The sequence below is a fragment of the Chinchilla lanigera genome, unplaced genomic scaffold (genome assembly GCF_000276665.1).
Source record: "Chinchilla lanigera isolate Chin_1 unplaced genomic scaffold, ChiLan1.0 scaffold00146, whole genome shotgun sequence".
In the NCBI taxonomy this organism is placed as follows: Eukaryota; Metazoa; Chordata; class Mammalia; order Rodentia; family Chinchillidae; genus Chinchilla; species Chinchilla lanigera.
The window spans coordinates 2,757,365-2,784,448 of NW_004955547.1; the positions used below are offsets into that span (position 1 = coordinate 2,757,365).

Genomic DNA, 27,084 nt, shown 5'->3' on the forward strand with positions numbered 1-27,084 from the left:
TTTAGTCTCCAAGCACACAGCCCCATTCCATACTTCCTCCCATTAGGCCCTATTTCTTTTCAGCTATGAACTCATCCATAGGCTAACCCATCAATGCAGTTAGGGCCTTCACAGTGCTATCACCTCTCCAGGGACCTCTTAATCTAGGCAAGTTGGCAATCAAGCCCAACCGTCACAGGTGCTGCTGCCTGGTGTCAGGGAAGAAGAGCCTCGTTCTGCTCTGGGGGCCCAGGAACCAGTGTGAATTATGATGCAATATGAGAAGCCTGACCAAATATCAGATTTCCACTAGACAGGACGAGTGAAGTAGCTGGCAGGGTTGTTAGGATAGGGTCCAGTGGAGCAATGCAGGCACAGCAGAGCTCCCCAATCTTATCCAGCCCAGATGATGGTCTCAGTGACTGTGTTGGGACTCTGGGATCCCAGGACCAGAGCTCAGGAATAGGAGATAGGATGCTTCATTGGGTTCGTGGTAGGCAGAAAGGAACTGTTCCCATAGCCCACCAGTTCTGAGGCTGCCCCTGGGTATGATAGAGAATGCTGACTCAGTTAAGACCTAGAGTGCTCAGCAACATTTTATTGAAGCTACTTCAGGAAATAGGTGAGCATAAGACAGCAAGTACATTGGAAGGTTTGCTTTGTCCTTGTTAATTCTGTCTTCACGTTGGTAACATGGCAGATGACTTCTTTGCCTCTGGAGTGCATTTTGGTCTTGAACTCATGGCAGGTGTTTGAGGATTACAACTCTTCAGACCAAATTGAATTTACCCATGAAGACTAGCTTCACAAAGACCTCCAGATGGCCACTTCCTTATTCCTATGCCTTGGAGGGGCTGAGTGCCATGTCCCTCAGAGGCAGGGACACAGCAAATCCAGGTCTGCCTCATTCCTTTGAGTTTGCCATCTTGGCCTTTCCTCTGGGACTTAGGGAGCTTTGTTCCAGGGTGGGAGACAGGCAAATCCATGCAGCACAGAGAAACTTCAAAGGCTGGGAGATAGAAAAGAAAGGTGGGAGCAGGAAGAGCAGGAGACATGCTACCAAGGAGAGAAATAAAGGACAAGAGGGGAAAGGTGGGTACTGAGAAAGGGGACACAGGGGGTGGTGGAGGATGGCAGAAAAAGAAATGAGGGTGAAGAAGCAAGGGGACAGGAAAGCATATGGGAATACAGAAAAGACCTGGGCCAGGAGCTTTATTTGGAAACTCTCAGGGCAATTCTTCACACAGGCCCATAGAGTCTCCTTTTTCTGGTGTATATTCTGCAGGCATTTTGGGCTGAGTTGCTTTTCCACCTCCATGAATCTCCTCCCACTCCCTCATCACCAGGGTGTCTCTGTTTAAGGAAAGCAATTCTAACACTGGCTTGAATGAGGCAGATTTGGAAGGAATTTGGCTATGAGCTATCACTTAATGCAGCTGCAAGTCAAGGAGAGCTTTTGGGTTCCTGATAAAATTAATCCATTGTAGTATGAATAATCAAGTGTTGGTAGTATTTTAAAGGATGTTAGTTTCTCACACAAATATTCTGCTGGTGAGAGTTGTCAGGGGAATTGGCTGGGGGCCTCGGCAGGGACAAAAAAAGAGGAGGATAGGCAGTGTGTATGGCAGGGTTGCAGGAAGTACCCTGCCCATGGGAAGAAACAACTCAGGGACTCTCTGGCCTAGGCTGCATTTGACGTCTTTGGGCCTGCAGGGTCAATTCTAACATCTCCATGAAGGACTGAGAAAGAGGAATCATCTTGTGGTTGCAATGGGTCTGGGTCAGACGGAGGAGGAAGACCCCCATGCATCCTCTACTACCTAACTTCAAAGTGCTAATCCAGGTCTTCACCTAAAGTACCTGAGTCAGAGTGGGTTGGAATATGCCCTGGTGGGTCTGATATCAGGAATGGCTGGCCTCTCTCTGTGGGGAACTATGTAGAGGCAGAGGGATGGACAGAGACCTAAACATTCTCCAGCTACTTGCTGCTCCTGTGCCTCCTGCTTTAGATTATGTGCATGGGAGTGTGGGCAAAGCATCAGGTCTTAGGGTTGGAAAGCTGCAGGCCTGGGGTAGCAGCTGAGGTGGGAAGTGCTTTAGCTCCTGTAGCTCTTCTTGGTGGATGATGTCTTGGAGATGATGCGCATGCTGGAGCTGGTGCCACTGAGGCTGCGGCCGCTGGTGGAACTGAAGCTGCTGCCCCCAGAGCCGCTGTAGCAGAGGCCACTGCTGAGACCACCACTGTAGCCACCCCCACCTACACAGAGGCCACTGCCCCTGCTGTATCCTGTACCACCAGAGGAAGAGACCACAGCTGTAAAGAGAAGGCATGGGGATGTTGGTAGGGTTTTGAGTTTTCTACAATGCTCTCCCCATCTTCCCGGTGTCTGTTTCCTCCCATGTGCCTTGTTTCATGTACCCCCATCGAGAAGCCTCATGGCCAGTGGTCTCCTGAGCTGGGAGGCACATGGGAATAGACACACCACTCCTGTCACAATATGAACCTCAATGTGAACCTCTGTACAGGTGCAGTTTCAAAGCACTCACAGCTGTGACCACATTTATCTCAACAGCCTGGAGAGGACACCATTATGACAGTGACCCCATTTGTAGAGGAAAAGATGGAGGTGCAAAGCGATGACATCTTCAAGGTCATGCCAACCTTGAGGCTTTAGGCTCCTGGGCTACATTTGTCTCTCCTGTCTGCTAGGAAGCTCTCATGTTGTATGGACTATGAGGTCTCAGATCCAAGCAGAGCACCATAGACTTCCATGTTGGAAGAGGCCCAAAGACCATGGAGATAACCCTCAGTATCAGAATCCATTCAGTCATGAGAGGCCATCCATTAATGTCTGCCCCATTGTTTTCAGTGATCGCCCAGGGAGGAGGCAGCACCCTATGACATGCTGCCATTGCTCTGCCCACCCCCAAGTCTGCCTTCCCTGTGAAGTGCTCCTATTCCTGGGGCAGGTGGGTGCAGGCTCCCTCAGCCTCCCTCTTCTGGGCTTATCCACTTGGGGCTTTTGTGGCCACAAGCAGGACGCAATGCTCCCACCTAGGATGCTGACCTTTTCAACACCGCCTTTGCCTCTTTGCTCACTCCTGAGATTATCCCTCCTGGTCTCCTGGGAGTTGAGGCCAAGCCAGGCCAGTCACTATTCTACGTGCTCAATTAATCTGCTTAAACTCTAAATATCGATCTTTACCTTTCATGTGCTTCCAAGCCCCTTGCTATGTTAGTCTGAGTTCCTACAGAATAGCCAAGAAATCAACCATTGAACCCATGGGCCAGTGCTGTTTGAGCAGTTCCATCCCATTATGGGGTTCTCTGCGCCAGGCTGGAGTCCATGGGAATGTGACCCCACTGTGACCACCGCCAGAGGTGACCTCACTGTGATCACCCCCGGGGTGAGGGGTGGGTGAGAAACTCTCCTAGAATGATGAGAAAGTCACTGAGCTCTGCTCTAATTTATCCCTTGGGACATGGAATGTCCCCACTCTGAGTTCTCTTGACCCCACTGAGAAGGGGAGCCAAAGAGCAGAGGGACCTCCACAGAGCCCCTAAGAAGGTCATGATGACATCCTTGCCCCAGTGGGTCATTTTCTAGCTGCTGAATCCTAACTAGTGATGCTGTTAGCACCTTTTTTTGCCTCTCACTCCTCTATCATCCCAATACATTTACTCACAGATGTTAACAGGTCCGACACCTTCACCAGTGAGCCTGCAGCAGGTGGGGAGAGAAAGAGATGTATTATTTGATGACAAGTTAGAGGTCCTGGGTTCTTCGTATTTAAAGTCATTAGCACTCAGCACTTCCTACGTGCCAGGCACTGTGCTTAAGATTCTTATTCACCTCCTTAGCTTTAGGAACCTCATGCAGGGGCTGGGGATTTAGCTCAGCGGCAAAAGCGCCTGCCTGGCAAGCGCAAGGTCATGAGTTCGGTTCCCGGTACCGGAGAAAAACCAAAAAAAAAAAAAAAGGAACCTCATGCAAATATGTGAGAGGAAGTCCAGAGAGATCAAATTAAAACACATGGAGAAATAAGAAAGGAACTTTGTGCCAATGAGATGAAGTGAGACAGTAGGGCATCTCTGGATAAACTTGGAAACCCCAAGGCTGGTCCCAGATATGGCCATGTTTGTTATAGGGCCTGAGTATAAATGGCCCTGCTTGGGGCCCTCCAAGTAGTCATGCCCACTTGTTCCTGACACTTTGACCCTGGCCTCTGCCTTTGCCCAGGAGGAGCTATGGAAGGGGGTGTAATTGAAGAGAGCCTCTGGAACAATTGAATTTTCACCCCATTTCTAGCCTTGGACTTTCTAGCGGGGATCCTGATATTTTGGGGCCCATGTGGCCTCTGTGGCATTACTATCATGCTCTCATGACATCTGTTTGGGCCACGGTGGGAGCAGAAATGGCTCACCTGTGTTCTTCGCCCTCCAGCAGCTTCCGGTAGGTGGCAATCTCAATGTCCAGGGCCAGCTTGACATTCATGAGCTCCTGGTACTCTCGCAGCTGCCGGGCCATTTCCTGCTTGGCCTTCTGTAGGGCCTCCTCTAGCTCTGCCAGCTTGTTCTTGGCATCTTTGAGGGCCAGCTCCCCACGCTGCTCAGCATCCGTGATCGCAGCCTGGAGTGTGACACACTGCAAGCAGGAGACAGAGATTGTGACACTGTTCACAGGGAGTACTGTGAGAGGTGGGCTCTGGGTTAAAAATGTGGAAGGGTTCCTTGAAGTCAACTTAATGTGCAGGTGCTGGAGCATCATGTTAAAAAAAGGACTGCTCTCTGTCCCCTTTAATACTTTAGACTCTTGGCTTTCTAAGGTCCTTCAGTGCTGCCTTTCCCTGGACAGTGAGTGGGTGCTTAAAGCAAACTGAGTTTGGCCATCTGTGGCTCCAGGGGAAAAGGACTCTTATAATGTGAAGGACACTAGGTCAGTGACCTTTGAATTCCTGGAAGCCACTCATGTGTAAGGCTTCTCTCTGCATGTGCTGAGTTAGACCCAGGCTCACATCTGCCCCTGGGGCAGGGCCCTGGATGGAGCGGCCTTTGGGAGCTCAGCCCTACCTGCTTCTTCAGGTTGTCAATCTCCGAACGCAGCCTCTGCATGGCCCGGTTCAGTTCAGAGATCTCCATCCTCGTGGTGCGGAGGTCATCCCCGTGCTGGCCGGCGGACCGCTGCAGCTCCTCATACTGGGAGGAAGAACAAGCAGGCTCAGTGAGGGCAAGGGATGAGTGCAGCAGGCAGGGGCGGGCAGGCCACAGAACAGAAGGCTGCAGTTTGCCGGGATCCTCAGATGCTCAGTGCACTGCTTGGAGACTCCTGGCTTTGTCTCCACCCCATTCTAACCTGTCTGCCTTGCTCTGTTTGCTCTGCCCCTCACTCTCCATGTCCACAGGCCTCACTCTACAGTTGGACAGCTGTGCTGTGCTTCCTTCCCAGACCAGCCTCTCTGCTCTCTCCCTTTCCTCTATGCATCTCGATCTTCCAGACTCACCATCACGCAGGGTGCCCATCCCTTTGTGGTGTTAAAGTCTCTCCATAGTTGTTTATACTGATACCACATCTCATCACCCCCAGTGACTCTCCAGCTCAGATCGCCTGCTCCAACCTGGACAATCTCAATCTGACCCATATCCAAACTTTCCCTCCCAGTAACTTGGCCCCAGCCAGTTCTACCCCTTCTCTCCATCCCGCCAGCCTCTCCTAAGAAGCACTAGACCTGCGTCTTCTCTACACCTCTCTCTTCCTCTTGTTGGCCCCAAGGGCTAGAACTGTCCAGTTGCGCCTGTTTCTCTGATATAGGGCATTGGAAGTGCATCTTGCCAGAGACTTGCCACCTTCTGCTTGACTCTGGCAATTTCCCCAGCTCTTGATGGTGCTGCCTCAGGTAGGGCTCGGAACAGAGCGAACCTCTAACGGCACTCAGATCCTTGCAGCCCACCAGACTGGGACATCTAAGAGGAAGAGGACCTTAGCTAATTTGCCTTTGAAAGCTCTGGTCTCAGAAAGCTCTGGTCTCAGTGCCTGTTTAATTAACCTGACCTTGATGCCTCACCTTGGTCTGGTACCAGGACTCAGCTTCAGCACGGCTTCGGTTGGCGATATCCTCATACTGGGCCTTGACTTCTGCGATGATGCTGTCCAGGTCTAGTTTGCGGTTGTTGTCCATGGACAGGACCACAGAGGTCTCTGAGAGCTGAGCCTGAAGCTGAGCCAGCTCCTGTGATTGGGCAGAATGGAGAGCTGAGGCAGGACATTCTCTCGCATGCACATGTGTGTGAGTGCGTGTGTGTGCGTGTGTGTGTGTTGGAGGACTGTGGCTTGTCCCAGGACAGACCTTGGCATGGAGGGTCTTTCACTGTTGGGAAAGAGCTCACCGCTTAGGTGTGAAAGGGCTGGGGAGGCCACGAGGGAGGCCACTGAGTTTATAGCTGCTCTTTATCATCAGCTCATCTGCACAGGGAGCGGCACAGGTAAGTCTAGCTGGAATTCTCCAGAAGCCACTCCCATTGTCAAGGGAGCACACCTTACTGTGACTGTCAGGGCTGCAATATCCCATGCTATGCAAAGGCACTGCCCTGCAGGGCACATAAACACATCATCTTGGGAAAGGAAGCTGAGGCAGAAGGGGCCAAACAACTCTGCAGCATTTCTGTTCTGTTTCCCGACTTCGCTGCTCTCAGCTTCTCAGGTACAGAAAATGGAAATTAACTTGAAACAGCAGACAGGGCATCAGGCTGAAAAAGCCACAAATCAGCTCCCTGAGCAAGCTCTGGGGCTCAGAGATGCTACTCACAACGCAGGCCTAGCACAGCTTCTGTGAAGATTAAACAGTGTCTCTCTATTAGATGGGCTTTAAATGGTAAAATCATGATTCATTTTTTACTGATCTCTTTTCAGCATGATCCAAAGTCTCAGTTCTCTAAATGTGACCTCAGACTGGCAGCAGCAGCCTTACCCACCTGGGCGTGTGATGGCAATGGATATTCCAGCCCCAGACTTCCTGAGCCCCAACCGATATTCTAGCAGAAACACCAGAAGGTTCATGGGCTTTGGAATCAGAACTGCTAGTCTGAAGCAGAAATCTAAGCAAAAGCACTCCTTTGCCTTCTGAGTTCTCAGTGGGTCCATACATTTAATGTTTCAGCAAAGTACTGTTTTATGGTTCTTGTGCTATAGTTTGTTTCCCAATAATTTCTCCCCTTGCTGCTGGGGTGTCTCAACTCATGGGCTTGCTGGGCAGTGGGCCAGGCCAGAATTAGGAGCCAATGCCACACTGGTTGTCACAGTGAGGAGAACAGGCAGAGCAAATGAAGTCTTTTGGTCCCATGTGGGCTGTGAGATGATCACTGAAGCCACCCAACCAGGAGAGGATGATCCTGATACTGGGGTAACATAGCAGGCATACTCCAGGCACCGAACGTAGACAACCTTCTGGGAAAACCATCTGTCTTACCTTGAGTCCTACCTGGAGGTGCATAACCCACCCTGCCCCCCCACCTTGGCACTGCTGTCCTATCTCCTCACTTGGTTCTTCAGCCAATCTAGACCTTATATAGGGGCATTTGCATCCTTGTTCCCTGTAGCTCGGATTCTCCCTTCTTGCCGATGAGGCCTATTGATATTTTCATTCCTGAAATGGTGCAGTTATTTGATTATGCCCCCTGCTGCCTGTCTCCCTTACTGTGGGAGAAGACCTAAGAACTTAGGGGCTTTGCTGTGCTTGTCCCGTGCCATCCCTGAAGCCTGGAGAATACCTACAGAGGTGCTCAACGAAAAAGTGTCTTCAGGAGGTGCACACAACTGTGTTACAGACTTCGAAATCACCTGGAGGCTTCCTAATTGCTACTTGATTTGCATAATCTCATCATTTTGCAGTCTATCTAGGAAGCAGCAGGCGGGGCAGGGCTGGGCTGGGCAAGCCCAGCCGTTCACAGTGCTATAGAAAGTATGTGCATTTGAATGATTGGCAGCCTGTACTTTGTTGGCCCAACTTGGTTCATAGTTCAAGTTGCTGATGATAAGTTTTTCACCTCTCCTGCCCTCCCAGGGGCCCCAGGAAACCTCATTTTCTCTGTTATAGGGACAGCATCATCTGCCCCCATGAATATAACCCACAGATGGGGTGGGGAGCCAGGGGAAGGCTGGGACAACAGCCTCTGTGCTCAGCTGAGGCCTCCAGCACTCCCAAGCGGGGAAGAGCAGGCCCTCTTACCGCCTCGTAGAAAGCTCTCAGGAAGTTGATCTCATCCATCAGGGCGTCCACCTTGGCCTCCAGCTCCACCTTGCTCATGTAGGCAGCATCCACGTCCTGGGCACAGAACATGCTATCACCCTGGGGATCACCCTTCTTGAGCTAGTCAGCTGCCTCTGCCTGTGATTTTGAGGGACAGCTTCAGCTCCTGGGGGAGGACTTGGCTGTTCCAGCATGTGGAATGGGACTTGGGATTGGGAGGTCAACATGGTGTGAAGACCAGGGCCTCAGGAATGCCTACCTGTTCATCAGTGGTGCCACCTGTTACCTCCCACAGGAAGGGCACCTCCATCCTGGGCCCTTGGGCTGCCACTGCTTCTAGGCTCTCCAGGCCTCTTGCCAAAGTCTAATTCAGTTTTCCTCCTCCTCACTCTTCTGTGTGATGCCCACTTCTAAGGTTGCTCTATTCTTCCTCTAGCTGAGCCCCTCAGTGGGGTCCTCCTCCCTCGCTGGTCCCGCCAAGCAGGAAGGCCTGGATTTCTGTGGTCTGATCTGTACACCATCCCCATCCTCTGAACTTGGCTGGATGTCTAGGAGACTAAGTTCAAGTCCTTTCTTCAGCCCCTCTCCTTACACTGGACTTCCTGAGGGAGTCTACAGTTTGGACTTGGGAGTTCTTGATTCTGACCCACTTCTGATTTATTTGGGTAACCTTAGGCAATGGATTTATTGCCTTTAAATAAAACCTGATTCTAAGATTTGTTATGCAAAATAAAGCCCAGTAGGGAAGGCCATTCTAGGGTAAGTGACAATTTGTGACCCCGAAGAGCCTAGGAGTAGGTAGAGGACCTCTGTCTTCTCACCTTCTTAAGTACCACAAACTCATTCTCTGCTGCTGTGCGCCTGTTGATTTCCTCCTCATACCTGCAGGAAGGGCAGAGAAGAGGGGATTAGAGGGAGGTTCTGGAGCCAGGTGGGGATTATGGGGTTGTAGGCAGACAGATGGACCTCCAGAGAAGCCTTGGAAATTCTACGGTATCATAACTCTCCTGAATACATGTGCTTCCAAATCACAAATCCAAGAATGCTCTGTCCCCCAAAACACAAACTGAAAACAACAACAGAACAGAACCATCCCTCCTTTTTCTGAGGTGTTGTTTCTTACTGCCTGGGGCTCACTCTGCTTGAGCTAGTCAGCTGCCTCTGTGATTCTGAGGGACAGCTTCAGCTCCTGGGGGAGGCTCTTCAAGTCTAAAGAGAACTTGGGTCCCCTAAAGCATATTTCCTTTTATTGAAAAGTAGACTTGACTCAATCCAAACAGAGGCTGTGAGGGGAACGGCAGAGAGAAGGGTAAGAGGTGGCAGCTCTTGGGCTCTGCCCTGGCTCCTGCACACCCTGCCGCCCTCATGTCCCCCTCAGCGGCCTCAGCCGCCTGAACTGGGACCTAAGAAGCACGGTTGCCATGTTTATAGATGTCCTTCTTCCCCAGGTTTCTTTTTTCTTCAGTTAGTCCTTAAACAGCAGACCAACCCTTCTGTCTGTCCCCAGGGGCATGTGGCGATGCCCATGGCTCTCCAGACCTCTGGGAAGAAAGAGTCCCTTCTGCTCCAATTGACCCACTTTCCACACAAGCCATTTCAGCATCAGCCCGTCCTGTCATTTTAGCTGTGCTGGACCCTGGAGTTCGAACCTTGGCTTTTCCACCTCAACTGAGCCATCTTGGGCAGCTTATGCTACGCCAACCCTAACCTCTTGGAGGCGCTTTCCCATCTGTGAGGTGGGAAGTCTCTATTCCTTTACCACCACAGAGTATGAACCCGTGTTATGTACACCTCCAGAATCTCCCTGCTTTCGTACTGACTCTAGTGCCCAGTCTGCTCTGAAAATCTTTCCTGCCACTGAGACATCAGTGCTATCTGTGCTTTCTTCCGCCTTCTCTTGGAGACCCTTGGTGTTTCTTATTGTTTTTCAAGCTCTTTTTGATGGAATAAGCACATTTTTTTCTTCCACTAATTCCATGCAACTGTCCTCATCTTCTGTGTTTCCCGGCTCATAGTCCCTTTGCTACACAGGCCACGTGGGCTCCACAGGAATCTTGCCGGCCATTTACCAGGAATATGTACTGTACTACATCCCTTGCCATGTCACTCCTGGTGCCCTCTTTCTTCTCAGCTTTAAGCTTTAGGCTCTTCCTCAAGGGATTCTTCTTAGGCCGAAACATTTTTATGCCTTGTTTGCAAACATATTCTAAAATTGCCATCTGCACTCAAAACCTGTGACTGTATCATTACACACTTATAACTAACCACAAATACAATAAAATAGCTAACAACTACCAACTTACTATGTACCAGGCACTGGACACCTTATTAAGTACTTTGTATGCGTGTTTTGAGTTTTGATAGCTACAGAAACTGAGACTGAGAGAGGTTAAAGAGTTCTCTTTGAGGCCATTCATCTATTAAGTATCATTGACTGGATTCTTTTTTTTTTTTTTTTTTTGAGACAGGGTCTCATTATGTAGTTCAGGCTGGCTTTAAACTCACTATGTAGCCCAGGATGGCTTCAAACCTGCAGCGATCCACCTGCCTCAGCCTCCCAGGTGCTGGAATTACAGGTGTGTGCCATCATGCCTTGCCTAACTAGATTCCATAGCACTGTCCAATAGAATATTCTGTGATGATGGAAATGCTATATCTCTTTGTTTATCATAGGATCCACTAGCCATACATAACAACTAATGTAGCTAATATGACTGAGGAGGTGGTTTTAAAATTTTATTTAATTTTTGCTGGGTATGGTGACAGACTCTTGTAATCTAGCACTCTGGGAGGCTGAAGCAGGAGGACCAAGTTTGAGGCCAGCCTGGGTAACTTAGAGACTTAGCAAGACCCTGTCTCAAAAAAAAAGAAAAGAATGTATCTATATCTATATCTATATCTATATATATATCTCCCATATATACATATATATGGATATATATGGGGTATGAAGGTCATAAATTCAACTGCCAGCACCACAAAAATTATTTATTTTGTATAAATTTAAATTTAAATAGTCACATGAGGCTAGCGGCTTCCATATTAGAGAGCATGACTCTAAATCCTGAACTTATCCTATATTATACAAACAGTAACCAGGCCTCATTATCAAATTACCAATTTTAGTTGGAGCAAGATAAATAAGAATCAATTAAAATAAGAAAAATAAGAAGTAAAAAGAGTAAAAATTAGAAAATGACAATAAAAACAATAAACTCATGTCTACAGCCATGAGCATGTAAACATGCTGATGTTAGGGGTGTGTGTGTGTGTGTGTGTGTGTGTGCAGTGTAGTCCTGGGGGAAGGAATCTGAGCTGTCTTTCTTCTTTGCACCTCCACCTTCTTGGCCAGGATTGGGGTGAATGTATGAACTGGGATAATCAGCAGTAGGATTTAGTTGAATAAATGTGATTCTCTGGATTTAATTCCTAATTCATGAGTTGGTGCCTTGTGTTATCATGGATGAGCTGGTAGCCATCTCAGAGCCTGACTCTCCTCACTTGCATAGTCATGTACACCCTACTCTCTGTACCTAAGCTAATCATCATCATCTATAACTTGTACCTTCCCAAAACTTCAACATTCTTGATCACCATGTCCCAGTTCTCTTTCTACCCTCATCCCCTAAGTGTGTATCCCAGTACGCATTGGTCTAAGCACACCTGGAGAAAGAAGCTGGTTTCTCCTGCTGCCCTGGCCTTCCTCATTGCCCCAGGGCCAGGCTCTGGCCTGGGAGCTGGTGGGCATCCACTCACTTGATCTTGAAGTCCTCCACCACGTCCTGCATGTTCTTCAGCTCCATCTCCAGCCTGCCCCGCTCTCCTCCCAGGCAGTCTAGCTGTCGTCTCAAGTTGTTGATGTAGGCTTCAAACATGGGCTCAAGATTGGCCCTGGTGGTTTTATGGTCTTGCAGGAGGCTCCATTTGGTCTCCAGGACTTTGTTCTGCTGCTCAAGGAAACGCACCTGCCCAGCCAGAGATAAGAGACTGTGAGGGCTTCCAGGAGGACAGCCTCCGGAGGCCTCTCAGAAAAGGACCCCTCAACAGTGTGTGTGGGGGGTTTGCACGAAAGCTCAGAGTCAGATGGCAGACTCCTCTTCCTCCTCCTTCTAGGCTACAAGGGGCATGGGATGTAGAGAGCCAAGCCAATGTAGGTGCAGGGAGCTTGGGAGACAGGTGATGGTTTGGTTTGGGAAGGGGAGAACTAGGGAGGACCAGAGGGGATAGAAGCATCTGAAGACACTAAACCATGCTGATGTGTGGTAACTTAAGCAAAGAACACACTACCATCATGTTATTGGTGAGATTGTTCTTCCTATTAAGTGGATAGGAGTTTGTGGTAGAAAATTCCGCCTGTCCACTTTCTTTATGGCAAGACTTCTCAGGATCTAGAACCTGGTCTCAGTTGCCTGCACATTCCAGATGTATTAGAATCGGTCACCCTGGAGTTGCATTTGAGCCATGTCCCTCACTAGCCATATTACCCTGGGAAAGACCTTTCCTTTCTGTGCTCTCAAGTTCCTTGTGACCTTGTGCTGCTAACTTGGATTTCTTGAATTAGCTCCACCTGCTCCTCAGTCTGGGAGTCAGGTTCGGGAAATATGAACAACCATCCCTTAAACAAAGTTTTTTCATTGGAAGGAACTGCAATGACAACTAACCTTAGAGAAAAAGGGACCAGCATCTCCACAACTTTGGAGATGGCTGCATTCTTACAGATAGTCGTTAATAGATGCATCTTTTCCTGTGTGTCACTCTCACTGCCAGAGGAAGGAGGATGTCCCAGCTCCAACTCCCTCCCTAATCCCATGCCTTCTTTCTCTCCATTTCCTCCAAAGAAGCTAGGGAAAAGCAAGGTCCAGAATCTATCTTGCACAATCAGACCACTGGGCATCTCACATCTTTTGGTACAACCCAGGCCAGGAGGAGTAACATGTGTGACAAAGCTAAAGATCCAGGGTCTCAGCAATGCTTGGGTTAGGTCTGCATATTCCATGATCTCATCCATAAGATGAAGCATCATGGCCTCTCAAATTTGCAAAAGGGACCTACCTTGGAGTCCTTGAGGAGTGACTCTCCTAGGAGTAGATCCAAATTTGGAACCTTAGCTGGTTGCCTCTTAGCTCAGACTCTTCCAGATCCCAGGCATGGAGCCTGAGTGATCTGGATCTTTGGCTTGGTCCTTCCCAAGCCAAAGCGACCCACTCAGGTATGTGGAGGTGGTGCCTGTCATGCGGGTATTCTCCCAGAGCTGGAGAATCTCTTGGATCCCCGGCCACGCAGCAGTTGAGATTCAGGCTAAGGTCAAAACTTTTCTTTAACTCAAGAACATATGCTAAATGTTCCGAGTGTCTCTTCACTACTCACTTGGCTTCTTAGATACGTCCAGTCCCCAGGGAGATGCCTATTACTGCAGGACACTAGTGCTGATTAAACTGGGACCCAGTACACTTCCATGAATGTACCTCTTTTTCCTTTGTCTCCTCTTGAAACTGACCTCAACATGCTGTCTAATTTTAAGCCAAGCACATCATTACTGGCCATCAAAGAATGATGTCCGTGTAGTAGATCAGCGAGCTCTTGGGTCTGGAGATGGACATTTTTTGGCTTCTACCTCAACAAAGTGGAAAACTACCCACTCCTCCACTCTATCAGCAGACTGCCCAGCCTCAGGTTCAGGGAAACAACAGTTGACCTCAGAAAAGCACAGAAAGCATAGACCCTTTGATGGTAACTGCTTTCCTGGTGTGGACCCCACTGGTCCCTCACCTTGTCAATAAAGGAAGCAAACTTGTTGTTGAGGGTCTTGATCTGCTCCTTCTCCTCCTTGCGTACATGCTGGAGAGAAGGGTCGATTTCCAGGTGCAGGGGTGTCAGGAGACTATGGTTGACGGTGACCTCTTGGATGCCCCCAGGTCCATGTACCATTCCACCTCCATACCCATATCCACCAAAGGCTCCCCCTGCTCTGTACCCTGTGCTGCCGATACCTAGCCCACAGCTAGCACCCCCAAAACTGCCCCGGCTGGAGCGGTAAACCCCACTGATGGAGATTCTTTTGCTGCCCCCAAAGCCATGGAGGCTCCTGGTCCCAAAGCTTCCCCCAAAACCACCTCCAATGCTCTTCCTGTTCTTGGACACTGAGAAAGAGCTGAAATTGGGTCGGCACCCCTGGAGGAGACTGGCTGAGGAAGCGCTGAAGTTCCGCGTGCCTCCCGACTTGATGGTGACTGATGATCTCTGTGTCATGGTAGGAGCTGGTGCCAGAGGGTAGAGGAGCAAAATGTCAAAGGAATGAGCAGCCTTCAAAGTGCAGCTGTCTTGGGCTCCCCTTGACTTTTATCCCTCTTGAGAACTGGGCTTGGCTGGAGGAGATCAAAGACCACTCTGTTGAATTCACCTCAATGGTATGTGTGGCCACAGCCCATCTTCCTGTCCTGCTAATCATCATGGGGGAACACCCTCCCCAGACAGGACCAGGCCTGAGGATTCTGACCTGGGGCAGGTCTGGATTTCGAGCCCCCACTCCACTCAGGTTCCCAGCCTCATGCCATGGATACTCCTCTTGTTTCTCTGCAGCTCCATCCTCTATTCTCAGGTCTTGGACTCTGAATCCAGACACCTGACTAGGCATGTCCCATTCTGGATGTGATTATATATGCCTTTATATTTCTGTTTCCCGAGGACTCAGTCTGTGCTACACCATTCACGTGGCAGGTCTGCCACAAGCATTGTTTTATTTGATTCTCATTACTTTGTGAGAATGAATGATAAAAGTATTATTGCTAATGTTTTTTGAACAGACATGGCTAGCTGCCTTATGCCTATCTTCTCATTGACTCTTTGACATCGCTATGGCATAGCTATTCTTGTTTTACACATGGAGCAACTTAAGCAGAATTGTTAAGCAACTTGGCTAAGGTCATATAGTGAATGACTTTTGGGGCCAACATTACATGCTCAGAATCATTGAATCTCACTCACCTGGGAGTCAGACATCAAGAGTTGGCTTGTCCAAGGGGAGTAGCAAACAGGACTTTACTCTAACTTCCTGTCTCTTTTTTTCTCATCCCTGGTCGTAACTTGCCCTGCCCCTGTGGACTGAGAGATTTAACAATTTTTCTCAGTGATACCTCTCCTTCTAATCATCTTCGCCCTTCCAATCATTTCAAGCTTCACCCCTTCTTTCACTCTCAACTCCCTTCTGCCCTCTAACTTCCTGCTCTGCACTGTAAGCATTGTCATGGCCCTGGTTTGCAGCTACCCTGTGCTTCCCACTTGGTCTGTAGCATTGTGTCCACTCTGTCTGAGCCCACCTGGCCTCAGTCGAGGTGAGTCCCCTTGGGGATGGGTCTGGGACACTCATAAAGCCAGGAATGTGGGAGCTCCTAGGATGTCTCATTGCTCTTGCAATTATGAGCTTTTAAGTGGCTGCTGTGTCTGGCCTCAGGGCTGACTATTAACTCCTCTCCCTGGCCTGTTATTTCTCTGCTCAGGCCTGCAAGTTTGAAGCTGTCAAGGAACAATCAACCCCTTTGCCAGCAGAGGCCGGGGCCGCCCACCCTGCGTCAGTGTCCCAGGAACACAGTCTGATTTGGGGAGGGGAAGGCATCGTCCTGCATGACGTACTGGGCATACTAAGTGGGAGGCTGGGCAGGGCTGCTGCCCAGGCCTCCGGCTCCTCAAATAGAGTATCTCAGCGAGAAGTAAAAAGGGGGAGAAACTGGGGCAGAGAGCCTGGCAGTCTCCTGCCTTCCCCCTGCTTCTGTAGCCCCTGTCTCTACCATCTTCCCATCCTTCTCCTTAGCTTCTATCACTTAGGTGGGCTGGTGTGCCTTGAGTGTCGAGTGTGGGGATCCCCATCCTTGGGCAGTCTCTGGGAGGAGGAGAATTGTCCTGGGCTCATCACCATCACAAACAGAAGGCCAGACGCCAAACACGTTACACATGCATTTAATAGACACATTCTGCGGAGGGAACAGAGATGCACTCATTCTTCCAGCAGTTTATAAGCACCCTGAGATGGGGGGGAGGGGACAGCCTGGCATTGAGAAGGCCTTAGAGGCACAGGCTTCCCATTGCTGCATCTGGAGGTGGTGCTGATGGGGCTTTTGCAGCCTGCCTGGGCCTCTTAGGAGCAGTTGAACCAGAACCTTGGAAGAGAATATGCTGTAGGTTTGCACGTCTAGCACAGAGGTGTCAGGAGTGGCCTGGGAACTACAGGAAGGGCCAGGGCTACCTTAGACTGGGAAATGAGGTTAGCCAGGATGCCAGGCTTCCCAGCAGTACAGGTGAGGTGGTGGAAGGGAGACCGGGAAAAGGACTCAGGTATCTTAGTGGGAGTGCAAACAGGCATCCAGGTATCCAGGCATCCAGGCACGGGTCTGTGACTGCATTTAATGCTTGTAGTTCTTCCTGCTGGAGGATGTGGTAGAGATGAACTTGACACTAGAGCCACTGCCCCCTGGGCCCCGGCTGCTACTGGTAGTGAAGCCAGAGCCTCCCAGGCCTGTGCCCAGACTGTGTCCACCGCTGGTTGTGAAGGAATAGCTGCTGCCTCCACCGAGACCCAGGCTTCCACCTGCAATGCCAGCTCCACTGCCATAGCCACTGGAAATGGTGGAGGTGACCACAGCTGCAGGAGAGAGGACATGGTCAGAACCACAAGCAGAAGACACCTAGGGCTGTCACGCTATGTGCCCTAAAGTCCTTGGTATGGGGATGGAATGATCTCAGCAGGGAGCTGTTTGCCTCATTGTAGCTCCACCTGCTCTGCCCACCTGCTGCATGCTAGAGTGGACATTCTCCAAGACTGGAATGGCTTCCTGCATCCTCTCTGCTACTCACTGCCTCCCTTCTCCTTTCAGAAGTACTGGAGACTTCTCTTCTCCAAAAAGCTTTTTCCCTTTATTGGCTTCACAGTCTCCCCCACTGGATCCTCTGTTTTATGTCCCTCTCCATCCCTGGCTCTGGAATCTCTCTCTTCCTTCTGTCAGCTAATAGGGGGCCTCATGTGCTCTTCTCTCAGTATCCCCCAGCTAGGGCACTCAGCATCCCAGATGGGAACTGGAATATATTCTCGATATGCCAAAGACAAAGACATTGGCCAGTCAGCTCTGCCCCCGCTTTTCTTCTACAAATCTATTCTTCTAACTTATAAGCACTCAGCACCATAAATTATCTAGCACTCCACTTTGGGCTTTGCAGAAAGAAAGCCAAAATGAGAAATGAACTATAATAGACTGAATTGTAGTCTCCAAAAATAAACAAAAAAAAAAACTGTGTTGAAGTCCTAATCTCAAGTATGTGTGAGTGCGATCTTGAAAAGGAAAAGCTGTACAAGAGAAATTGTTCCTTTTAAAGCTTTGTTCTTTTGAAACTGCCTAGCTCTGTAACTGCTTCATGGCTTTGTAGTTACTTTCTTGACTCCTGTAACCGCGAGAGTGTAACCGAACATACAAGATAACTGGTGGCCTCTAATCAAGGCCTGTAACCGGCGGTCTTACCCTGCTAGCTAATGAGAAGAACTGCCAGGCTGCTGTCTCACCTTTGCACCTCTTTTGTACCTTCTGCCTGTGCATCATGGAAAGGCCCTAGAGTACCAGAAATCAGAGCCTGATGTTCTGGAAATGATCTCAATCAGTGCCCATTGTTGTAAATAAATCTGCCTCCAAATCCTGGGTTTCTTTTCAGTGTTCCTGCTTGCTGTTGCAATTTTATTTGGAAACAGGACCTTTGAAGATGTAATCAAGATAAAATTTTTCAGATGGGCCTGGGTCCAGCATGGCTGGTCCTTTTAAAAATAGAGAAGACATTCCTGTGAAGACGAGTATGCACAGGGACAAGGTCCTATCGTCACAGAGACAGACATTGGAGTGAGGAAGCCACAAGCCGAGGAAGACTAAGTTGATAACCACCACCAGAAGTGAGGAAGAGGCCTGGAGGGATTCTCTCCTGCAGAGCTGAGCCTGGCCCTGTCATACCTCAGCTGTGGGCTTCAAGCCTCCCAAACTGTGAGACAGTAAATGTCTGTTGTTTTTAAGCCCCCTAGTCTATGGCACTTGGTTGCAGCAGCTGAAGGAAACTAACACAATCCTCCAGGTGTATTCAGAAGAAAAGGAATCTCAAGATTATGCAATCTGTTCCAAGAAGTAGTTCTGAGGGTCTCTGGAACCCTAGACTTGGACTGAGGGAAGGAGCTAATTCAGGGACACTGGGGTAATTCAGAGGGCTCTGCCTTCTAGAATCACTGGCTAGTGTGATCATTGAGCTTATGAATCTTTCATCAGGAAAACCAAACTCACTTGTAGGGTATGAATTGCCAAGGTCATTTCTGTTGCCTTCACCATGCTAGCACTGAGCTCTGTGAGAGAGGACTTCTGCTCTTATTGGCACACTGATAAAGCCTGTCCTGTTTTGCAGCAGCTGTAACCAATTGCTGTGGTCCATGCTGCCCCAAGGGCCTTGGAAACCCCCAGCAACTTCCCTCAGCTATACACTGCAGAGCCGAGCCAAGCAGTGGCTTCTTCTCAAGCTGTTTGGAAGAGGGCTCTCCTCATTGGTCATGCCCTTGTACCCAGTGTGAAGTCTCTCTCCAAAGCCCCAAGGCAGACCAGGAATTTTTATAACTCCTGACATCAAGTGCTCATCTTGGAGGTCTCTGAGCTAGACTCACAGCTCCAGCAAAACAGTATGGACTCCTGGGAGGTGGAAGACTTGGCTGATGTTTTTCTAAACTCACACAAAGCAATTATAACAACCCCCCCCATTGTCATTTTCTTGGCATTCTCATTCACAAAGAGGCAAGAATTGTGACACTGACGTTTTTCTCCTAATATTACTGTCTTGTCAATAGACTCAAAAACCTCAAACCTCCTCAAAAATGAACCCAGCCTGTGGGATTCCCTCTCATGCTTAAGGTCCTCTCACCTTTTAAGCCCATACCTCCTCATCCTTCAACTGCCCCCACCCCAAATGACCCAAGAATGACGCCATACTCACAGATGTTAACCGGAGAGACTCCTTCTCCACTCAGCCTGACCAGGAGGAAGGGGAAGAAAGGTTATGCTTGTGTCCAACAGTTTGTGGGTATTTGCCATGACAGTTTTGCAGATATTTTGAATGTATTAAAAACATTTTATTATTTTTATTGCAAATGTTATACAGGTTAAATTATGTAAATACTAATATAAACCTATAATCTCAGAAACACTTTTTGGTTCTGATATTTTGGTATCCAAGTATTTGGATACCTTAAAGAAATTACAACTAATAACACAGTGACCATAATTGGAAAGGTAGAGCTTATCCTAGAACAGGATTTCTCTCCAACAAGGGACTATTGTCATGTACTGGGCCAACACTGAGGTTGTTATAGGCGTGAAGAGGAGTTTGAGCAGTAAAATTAACAATAGCAACAATCAATCTATTATTGTCTGGACAATTGGCATTCATTACAAACACATACTTACAACTTTAATAAGAACTAACGTTATTGGGTACTTGTTACCTACATTGTGCCACTTAGTTCTCTCAACAACGTCATTAGGTAGGTATTATTATCTCAGTTTTGCAAAGGGAAAATTGAAGCTCAGAGAGGTTAATTAACTTGCCCGTGAACACAAAGCTGGATTTGAAGCCAGGTTCATCTGACTCCAAAGCCCATGTCTTTGGCCACTATATTGACTCAGAGCTAACATTTATTGAATACTTGTTGCATAAAATGCATTGTTCTAAGATCTGCATATATATTCTTATTTTAACCCTTTTAATAACATATGACATCAGAACTATCATTAACCCCCCTTTTAGAAGTGCAAGCACCATGATATGGAGAAGATGAATAATTTTCCCTTGGCTACAAAGATGGTAATGTGCAGAACACCAAGATCCCACCAAGATTTGGGGATCATGTAATCTGGACCTTTTATTTCTTCATTGAAGAAATTTAGAACTGGAGATGGATGTGCCCAAGCCTATGTAGCCAGACAGTGGTGGACAGGTGAGCCAACTACTAGGGAAATTTATTCTCAGTCCAGAGCATTTTTACCATATTTCAAGACCTGCTGTGTAACCAACCTCTCCTTTGATAGGATGTACTCTCTTAGACCTTAGACTTCAGATCTAAGACCTCTCAGATCTTAGGTTTCTCTGGCATGCTAAATATAGTTGTATAAGTAATATCACTTGAACCTCAAGTGATTTGCTAGCTCAGAAGGACATTGCACCTGTCTTCTTTGTGATAGCCCCATTCCACCCATACTTTATTCCTTTCTAGTAGAGGAGAAGGCTGTGGCAATCTGAGCCCCTTGGAATACCCAGGCAGCTGGGGAGAGCTCAACTTGTATGGAGGATGGGTTGGTGCCCTTGCCCCTCACCTGCACTCCTCGCCCTCTAGTAGCTTGCGGTAGGTGGCAATCTCCACGTCCAGGGCCAGCTTGACGTTCATGAGCTCCTGGTACTCACGCAGCAGCCGGGCCATGTCCTGCTTGGCCTTCTGCAAGGCCTCCTCGAGATCCACCAGCTTGGCCCGTGCATCCTTCAGGGCCAGCTCTCCACGCTGTTCTGCATCAGCAATGGCTGTTTGCAGGCTGGAGCACTGCAAGGGAAAGAGGAAACTGTGGCTCTTACAGACAGCCTCTGGATGTGTGGGTGGGGTGCTGCTTGGGCAGAAGTCACTGAAGACAGAAAAACCCAGAGCAAGTTAGCAGCAGAGGTGCTCCTGCCCTTGCTAAAACTTTACCTGCTTCTTGACGTTGTCGATCTCTGCTCTCAGCCTCTGGATTACCCGGTTCATCTCAGAGATCTCTTGCTTGGTGTTGCGGAGGTCATCACCATGTCTACCCGCTGTGACCTGCAGCTCCTCATACTGATAGGACCAGAGAAGACCCAGTCACCTACTGAAATGCTTGACTTGGGCAAACCCTGTATGCTAGAGGTAGCCTACTCACCCTGTGGACACTTATTAATTCCATTACTCATTAATTCAGGTGGCCAACATGACTGCCTGACTGCCTGCCTTCTTCCCTCCCTCCCTCCTACCCTCCCTTTCTTCTTCCTTCCCTTCCTTCTTTCTTTCCTTCCTTCCTTCCTTCCTTCCTTCCTTCCTTCCTTCCTTCCTTCCTTCCTTCCTTCCTTCCTTCCTTCCTTCCATTCTTTCTTTTTTCCTTTCAAAACTGGGGATTGAACCCAGGGCTTTGGCATTGAGCTACAATCTGAGACCTTTTTAAAATTTATTTTGAGAGAGGGTCTTGCTAAGTCAATAGGTTGCCCAGGCTGGTCCTGGACTTGTGACCTTCCTGCCTCAGCCTTCCAGATTGCTAGGATTATGGGCATGTGCCACCACACTCAGCTCAGATGGTAATTCTTGAGTAAATCTGCTTGTTAGGAGGCAGTAGGTTCCAAGAATACCACAATGAGCAATCAGGCCCCTGTTTCCCTAAGACAGTGGTGGTGAACCTATGGCATGCATGCCTCAACAAGCTGTTTGTTATCACTGAAAGCTCTAAAAGGTTCACCATCATTACCTTAAGGCTTACAGTTTCCTGGGGGAGATAGACATTAATAAAACCAGTGTATTATTCAATTTATAGTTCCAAACAGAGTTAAGTGCCCCTAAGGAAAGAAGCAGGGCCCTTGAGAGTGTCATACAGGAGTCTGATCAACTTGCATGTGGGGAAGGAGTGGTAAGAGAAGTCTTTCCAGAGATAGAGATGCTTGAGCTGTGGTCTGAAGGATGGCAAGAAGAGCCTAAGTGGCTTTCTTAAGAGGAGAACATCCCAGATGGAGAATAGCTGGTGGGAAGACTCTGGAGCTGGAAAGAACATGGAAAATTCTAGAAGTGAGGAGATGACATAGTCAGTGTTGGGCATGTGTCCAAACCAACTGTACCCAGGAGTTTTGGTAGCCCTTCAGGTACTGGTGCTGGGGACACATGGAGATGAGGCAAGGGAACAGTGTTTGTGGTGTAGAAGTTGGGGGTGGCACAAATGGGACTTTTAGGGGAATGTTCCTGGTCTCAGTGGCTATCAGTCTAGTGGTACATGTCTAGGACACACTCATTTGGAAGAATCACTGTGTCCTGTCTCCTGTGGCAGACTAGAGTGAAATTTTTATTTTTTTCAACAAAAGGAGAACCCTGCCTGAGTCAAGATCTGCCCAGTTTTGAAAATACTGGGCAAATTAGCTACCTCTGGTTCTAGATACTCGGGATTAGAAAACACAACAGCCGCAGCAACACGAAGAATCATTCAGGAAACACTGCCACCATGTCACCTTGAAGCCGAGTGCTTCCTGGCTTTGTCCACTATCACAGAACAGCTCTGTGGACTCCTAACTCCTGATACTCTCTTCCTTTCTACGCTCTGCAGGCCAGAAGGGACTAAGGCAGCACTAGGATAGGGCAAGGGACAGGGGCTAGCTTGTAAGTGGGCAGCTGTCCCTGTAAGTGACCTGTATTTGGCAGGGAGCTGACCTTTTAGTCTCCTATACCTCACTAAGGCCTAAGCTCCCTCTGGCCATCAGAGTCCAGGAACAGAAATTCTATTGTCATCCCAATCTCCCTCTTCCACATTCACACTCTTGCTCCACGAAAGACCCATTCCTGTGTTTTGGTTGCTTGTTTAGCCATAAACATTTCTCTACCCCCTTCATAATCTCTGTCCTGCTGGACAAAAGACTCATTTCTTCTGGGAAGGTCTTCATTTTCCCTTCCATGACTCCCTATTCACTCCATGGCTTTCCCAACCTTGGGTTCTCTGTTTGCAGTTCACTCATTTACAACCTTGTAACAACACTTGGCAGATGGTAGGAGCTCAGTATATCTGTACGGAATTAGTAAGCCTTTTAGAAACTGCCTCAGGACTACTTCTGCATGAGCAGTGTGGGGACTGTGCATGTCCCTCTGAGCACCCAGCAGTGCCTGGCAGCATATTAGCAATATTGGTGAGATATCCATAGATACATCAAGCTAGGTTTTCATAGCATCAGAGATGCTCCTATTGTGTTGAAAGAAATGGAAATGCGCTCATGTTGCCTGAGTGAAGTGATGATGTAGGTGCCTCACTGACCCTACAACTGATCATGGAAATGCCCACGTTTACCTTGGTCTGGTACCAGGACTCGGCCTCAGCCCGGCTGCGGTTGGCGATGTCCTCATACTGGGCCTTGACTTCGGCGATGATGCTGTCCAGGTCCAGGTTGCGGTTGTTGTCCATGGACAGCACCACAGAGGTGTCACTGACCTGGGTCTGCATCTGGGACAGCTCCTGCAGAGCAGCAACTCAGTGTCACCCAAGCACAGGCGAGATCCTGAATCCCTGTGGTGACCATCTAGGTGAGGAGGAAGCTCTTCCTTGGTAACCCTGGTGGATTATTCCAGAGGTGCCCTGGACACTAACAGCTATCAAGGGGATGTTGTTTCACCCCGGGGAGCCTCTGTGTGGGCCACTGATCAGTATGCTGAGAGAGTTTCCCTGGCACCACCTCTCCAGTCTCCCATCTGTGTGCTTTCCCTGAGTGTTATGGGGGGTAAGTGTCCTCCAGATCCAAATCACATAGACTTGACTATGACGTATGTTTTTTAATGTCAGCATAAAAGGTGCCTTTGGGATCAGGCGATGCTGAGGACCCTGCTGTCCCTTGCATAGTATGAGTTCATCCCTTTCTCCCTCTCCCTTTCCACAGACCCAGGGCTCTGCCAGACTGAAGCATTTCAGAAGATAGGAAGCCCCCAGTCAGTAAGCTGAGGGGCAGCTGCTCTTGTGAAATTTTCTTGGGGGAGCAGGTGGTTCTTGATTCCTTGGGGATGTTACCCACTGACCCAGAATTTGAGAATCAACAGTACTTCCTTGATTGGGGGTGTCCTGCCATGGGAGGAGGGATAGGTCTCAGAGCTGGGGCTATCCCCCAAGTCCAGCTTGGAGGATGAAGGCCAAGACTCTGGGTAGAGGCACACCATGAAAGGCATTCTGTACTATCTTTTCCTTTCTAGGCTCCAGGGAGAACAAAAAACTATTGCAGACTCTTACTTCCTCAAAGATCATCCGGTAGAAGTTGACCTGGTCTGTCAGAGCATCAACCTTGGCCTCCAGATCCACCTTGTTCATGTAGGCACCATCCACGTCCTAGAATAACACAGGAAGCTCCTCTGAGACCCCAGCTCCAAGCAGTCATTCCCCCCTCAAACCTAGGCAGAATCCCGCCTGGCTCTTCTAGCTTTGGTTTTAGAAAACTCAGTACCAGGAGTACTGAGGGTGGGTGACTGGGGCTGGGGACTTGAGTTACCTGAGGTGACAGAAACCTGAGCAGGGTCAGTGCAGTGTGTGTGTGGTGGGGCACACAACATTTTGGCTGGTTTAAGCTCTCTGGGTAATTTTAAGGTTGAAGTGAAAAAAAATTTTTTTTGAGTGCTCCAATTGTCGGTTTACCCTCACTCCAAGATTCAGTATTGTTTCCTTTGAGAGACATGTTCACTCACCTTTTTCAGGGCCACAAATTCATTCTCAGCAGCTGAGCGCTTGTTAATTTCATCTTCATACCTGTAAGGACAGGGGCGAGGGAGGGGGTGTGCTATTGAGCAAGTCTTCCGTGCAACTCTTCCAGGCTGGTGTAGCAAGAGTTCAGAGACATCAAAGCCTTTCCAGCTCTTCTGCTGACCTATGTGTGACTCTAGGTGATTCACTTAAGCTCTATTTCTTCCTCTATAAAAGGGGGCTAATTTCTTCTGACAGTTTTTTTTTTTTTAAAGCTTTTATAAGCCTAGAAGATGATCATGGAACTGATGGGAATAGAAATATGTCTTAGGCAATTGTCTCTTTAGAGATGCATAATTAATTCTAATTGTTCAGAAAACGATGCCTCAAGCATCTGCTGAAATAGTAGAGGAAGCTGTACTTGTTCAGGACACTGTTCCAGGTGGACACTGACCTATTTTCACTGGACCTTTGGGTGACCACAGAGTGGTGTGCTTTTTGTAACAAGGTGTACTTCAAACTCAGAAGCCGAGGGTGTGCCAGCTAAGGGTTAGCTAGGTTGCTCTTCCTAACCTCCCCTACTGCAGGCTGAGTGATGTGAAGCCGAAATTTGCCATCATGAAGAAGATTGGATAGCCTTGTTTAAACCCCCATTCTTTCTTCCTTTCTTTTCAACCCTTAAGCTAATGGCTCCTTGGAAAGGCCAGCGATCCCAAACTCTGAGCTCACAGCCAGTGAAGCTAAACGTTAGTGCCCAAAGTGAAATAATGTGTGTGGGAAAATGAGTTGCTGTGTTTTGTTAGATGTGGCGTATACACTGATAAAAATGCGCTCCTTGTTAATAGAGGAACGTTTCTTTGTTACTCTACACATGCTGTTTTTTCCTTACGGGGCATGACAGCAAGGTCCAGAGCTCTCAGGTGACACTGGCTGCTGTTTCTCTGCACATCTCTGGTCTTCAGAAAAAGGAGCCCTGGGACAGCTGTGTGTGGCCAGAGGCCTGTTTCCTACTCACCTGACTTTGAAGTCTTCTACAACCTCCTGCATGTTCCTCAGCTCTGCCTCCAGCCTGCCCCTTTCTGTGGTGATGCCATCCAGCTGTCGTCGGAGGTCGTTGATATAGGTGTCAAACAGGGGCTCCAGGTTCTGCCTCACTGTCCTGGAGCCCTGCTCCTGCAGGAGGTTCCACTTGGTCTCCAGGACCTTATTCTGTTGCTCCAGGAAGCGCACCTGGAGAGAAGCGGAGAGAATCAATTTTTGTGTGTGCGTGTTTCTGGAAATTGAACCCCTGGGCCTCAAGCATGCAAGGCAACACTACCACAAAGCCACATCCCCAGCCTGAGCATGAATCTTAAGAAGCCAGGGACACAGAGCCAGACACTCCTATTAACAAGAAAGCAAAGGAAAAGATGGTTTTCACTCAATGCCCAACTGGCAGCTTTGTAATTGACAGTTCCACTTCCAAGGAGGAAGCCACGAAGAATCCAAAGTCCCTCAGAGCTTCCACGGAAGGGGTGTAGGGGACTCAGAGCCCGTGGTGCCTGAGCTGAGTTTTTTAACACCACCTGCCTGGTTACAGGTAATTGGCTCAGCAGAAGCTGCTCTCCTCCAGATGTTGACTCCAAACCAACCCATTGGCTCCCAGAGAGGGTGAGGGCCACCTCCCAAGGTCCTGCGGGCTAAGCCAGCCTGACTTGAAAATGCCTCGCCCACCACCAGTGCTAGTAGAACAGCCGCATCTCCCCTGGGGGCCCTTGCATCAGTGCTTTCCCCTCTGGGCTGGGCCTTCCTTAAGTGTATTCATCCCAAAGCAACAGGACAGATGAAGTGCTCGTCCCACCTTGTCGATGAAGGAGGCAAACTTGTTGTTGAGGGTCTTGATTTGCTCGCGTTCCTCTTTCCGCACCCGCTGGATGCTGGGGTCGATTTGAAGGTTGAGGGGAGTCAGGAGACTCTGGTTGATAGTGACCTCTTGGATGCCTCCAGAAGGGCAGACTGGGAAGCTAGGGCCACCAAAGCTTCCTCCAACACCACCCCCATAGCCAAATCCATGGCTGATCCCAAATCCGGTACTAGCCCTGCCACCAAAGCCACTTCGGAAGCTGCCTCCACACCCACCAATGGAGACCCGCCTGGTCCCCCCCAGGTTGTAGAGACTTCGGCTCCCAAAGTTGGCCCCAGCACTACTGATCCTGCCCAGTCCCCCGCTGCCTCCCGTGGAGCGGGCCACAGAGACGGAGCTGAAGCGGGAGCGCCCCGCTGCAGGTGTGGTGGCCGAGGCGGTGCTGAAGCCCCTGCGGCTGCCGGAGTGGAAGGTGATGGTGGACTGTCGAGACATGGTGGTGAGGAAGGCCGGCGGGGAGCTTCTGAGGTAGGCGTGAAGGGGATG

General features: G+C 49.1%; 2 protein-coding genes across 2 annotated transcripts; both read right to left on the bottom strand.

Annotated features, from left to right (window-relative positions):
* Positions 1-2,075: 2,075 nt before the first annotated feature.
* Positions 2,076-14,472, bottom strand: LOC102009424 (keratin, type II cytoskeletal 5-like). Its single transcript, XM_005411942.2, has 9 exons — positions 13,993-14,472; positions 11,980-12,188; positions 9,045-9,105; positions 8,203-8,298; positions 6,043-6,207; positions 5,051-5,176; positions 4,405-4,625; positions 3,667-3,701; positions 2,076-2,293 (listed from the first exon to the last, which is right to left on the bottom strand). The coding sequence occupies exons 1-9, from the start codon at positions 14,470-14,472 to the stop codon at positions 2,076-2,078; spliced, it is 1,611 nt and encodes a 536-aa protein (XP_005411999.1).
* A 1,687-nt stretch (positions 14,473-16,159) lies between these two features.
* Positions 16,160-27,084, bottom strand: LOC102009764 (keratin, type II cytoskeletal 75). Its single transcript, XM_005411943.2, has 9 exons — positions 26,536-27,084; positions 25,711-25,925; positions 24,701-24,761; positions 24,252-24,347; positions 23,325-23,489; positions 20,966-21,091; positions 20,601-20,821; positions 19,225-19,259; positions 16,160-16,858 (listed from the first exon to the last, which is right to left on the bottom strand). The coding sequence occupies exons 1-9, from the start codon at positions 27,031-27,033 to the stop codon at positions 16,620-16,622; spliced, it is 1,656 nt and encodes a 551-aa protein (XP_005412000.1). The 5' UTR covers positions 27,034-27,084; the 3' UTR covers positions 16,160-16,619.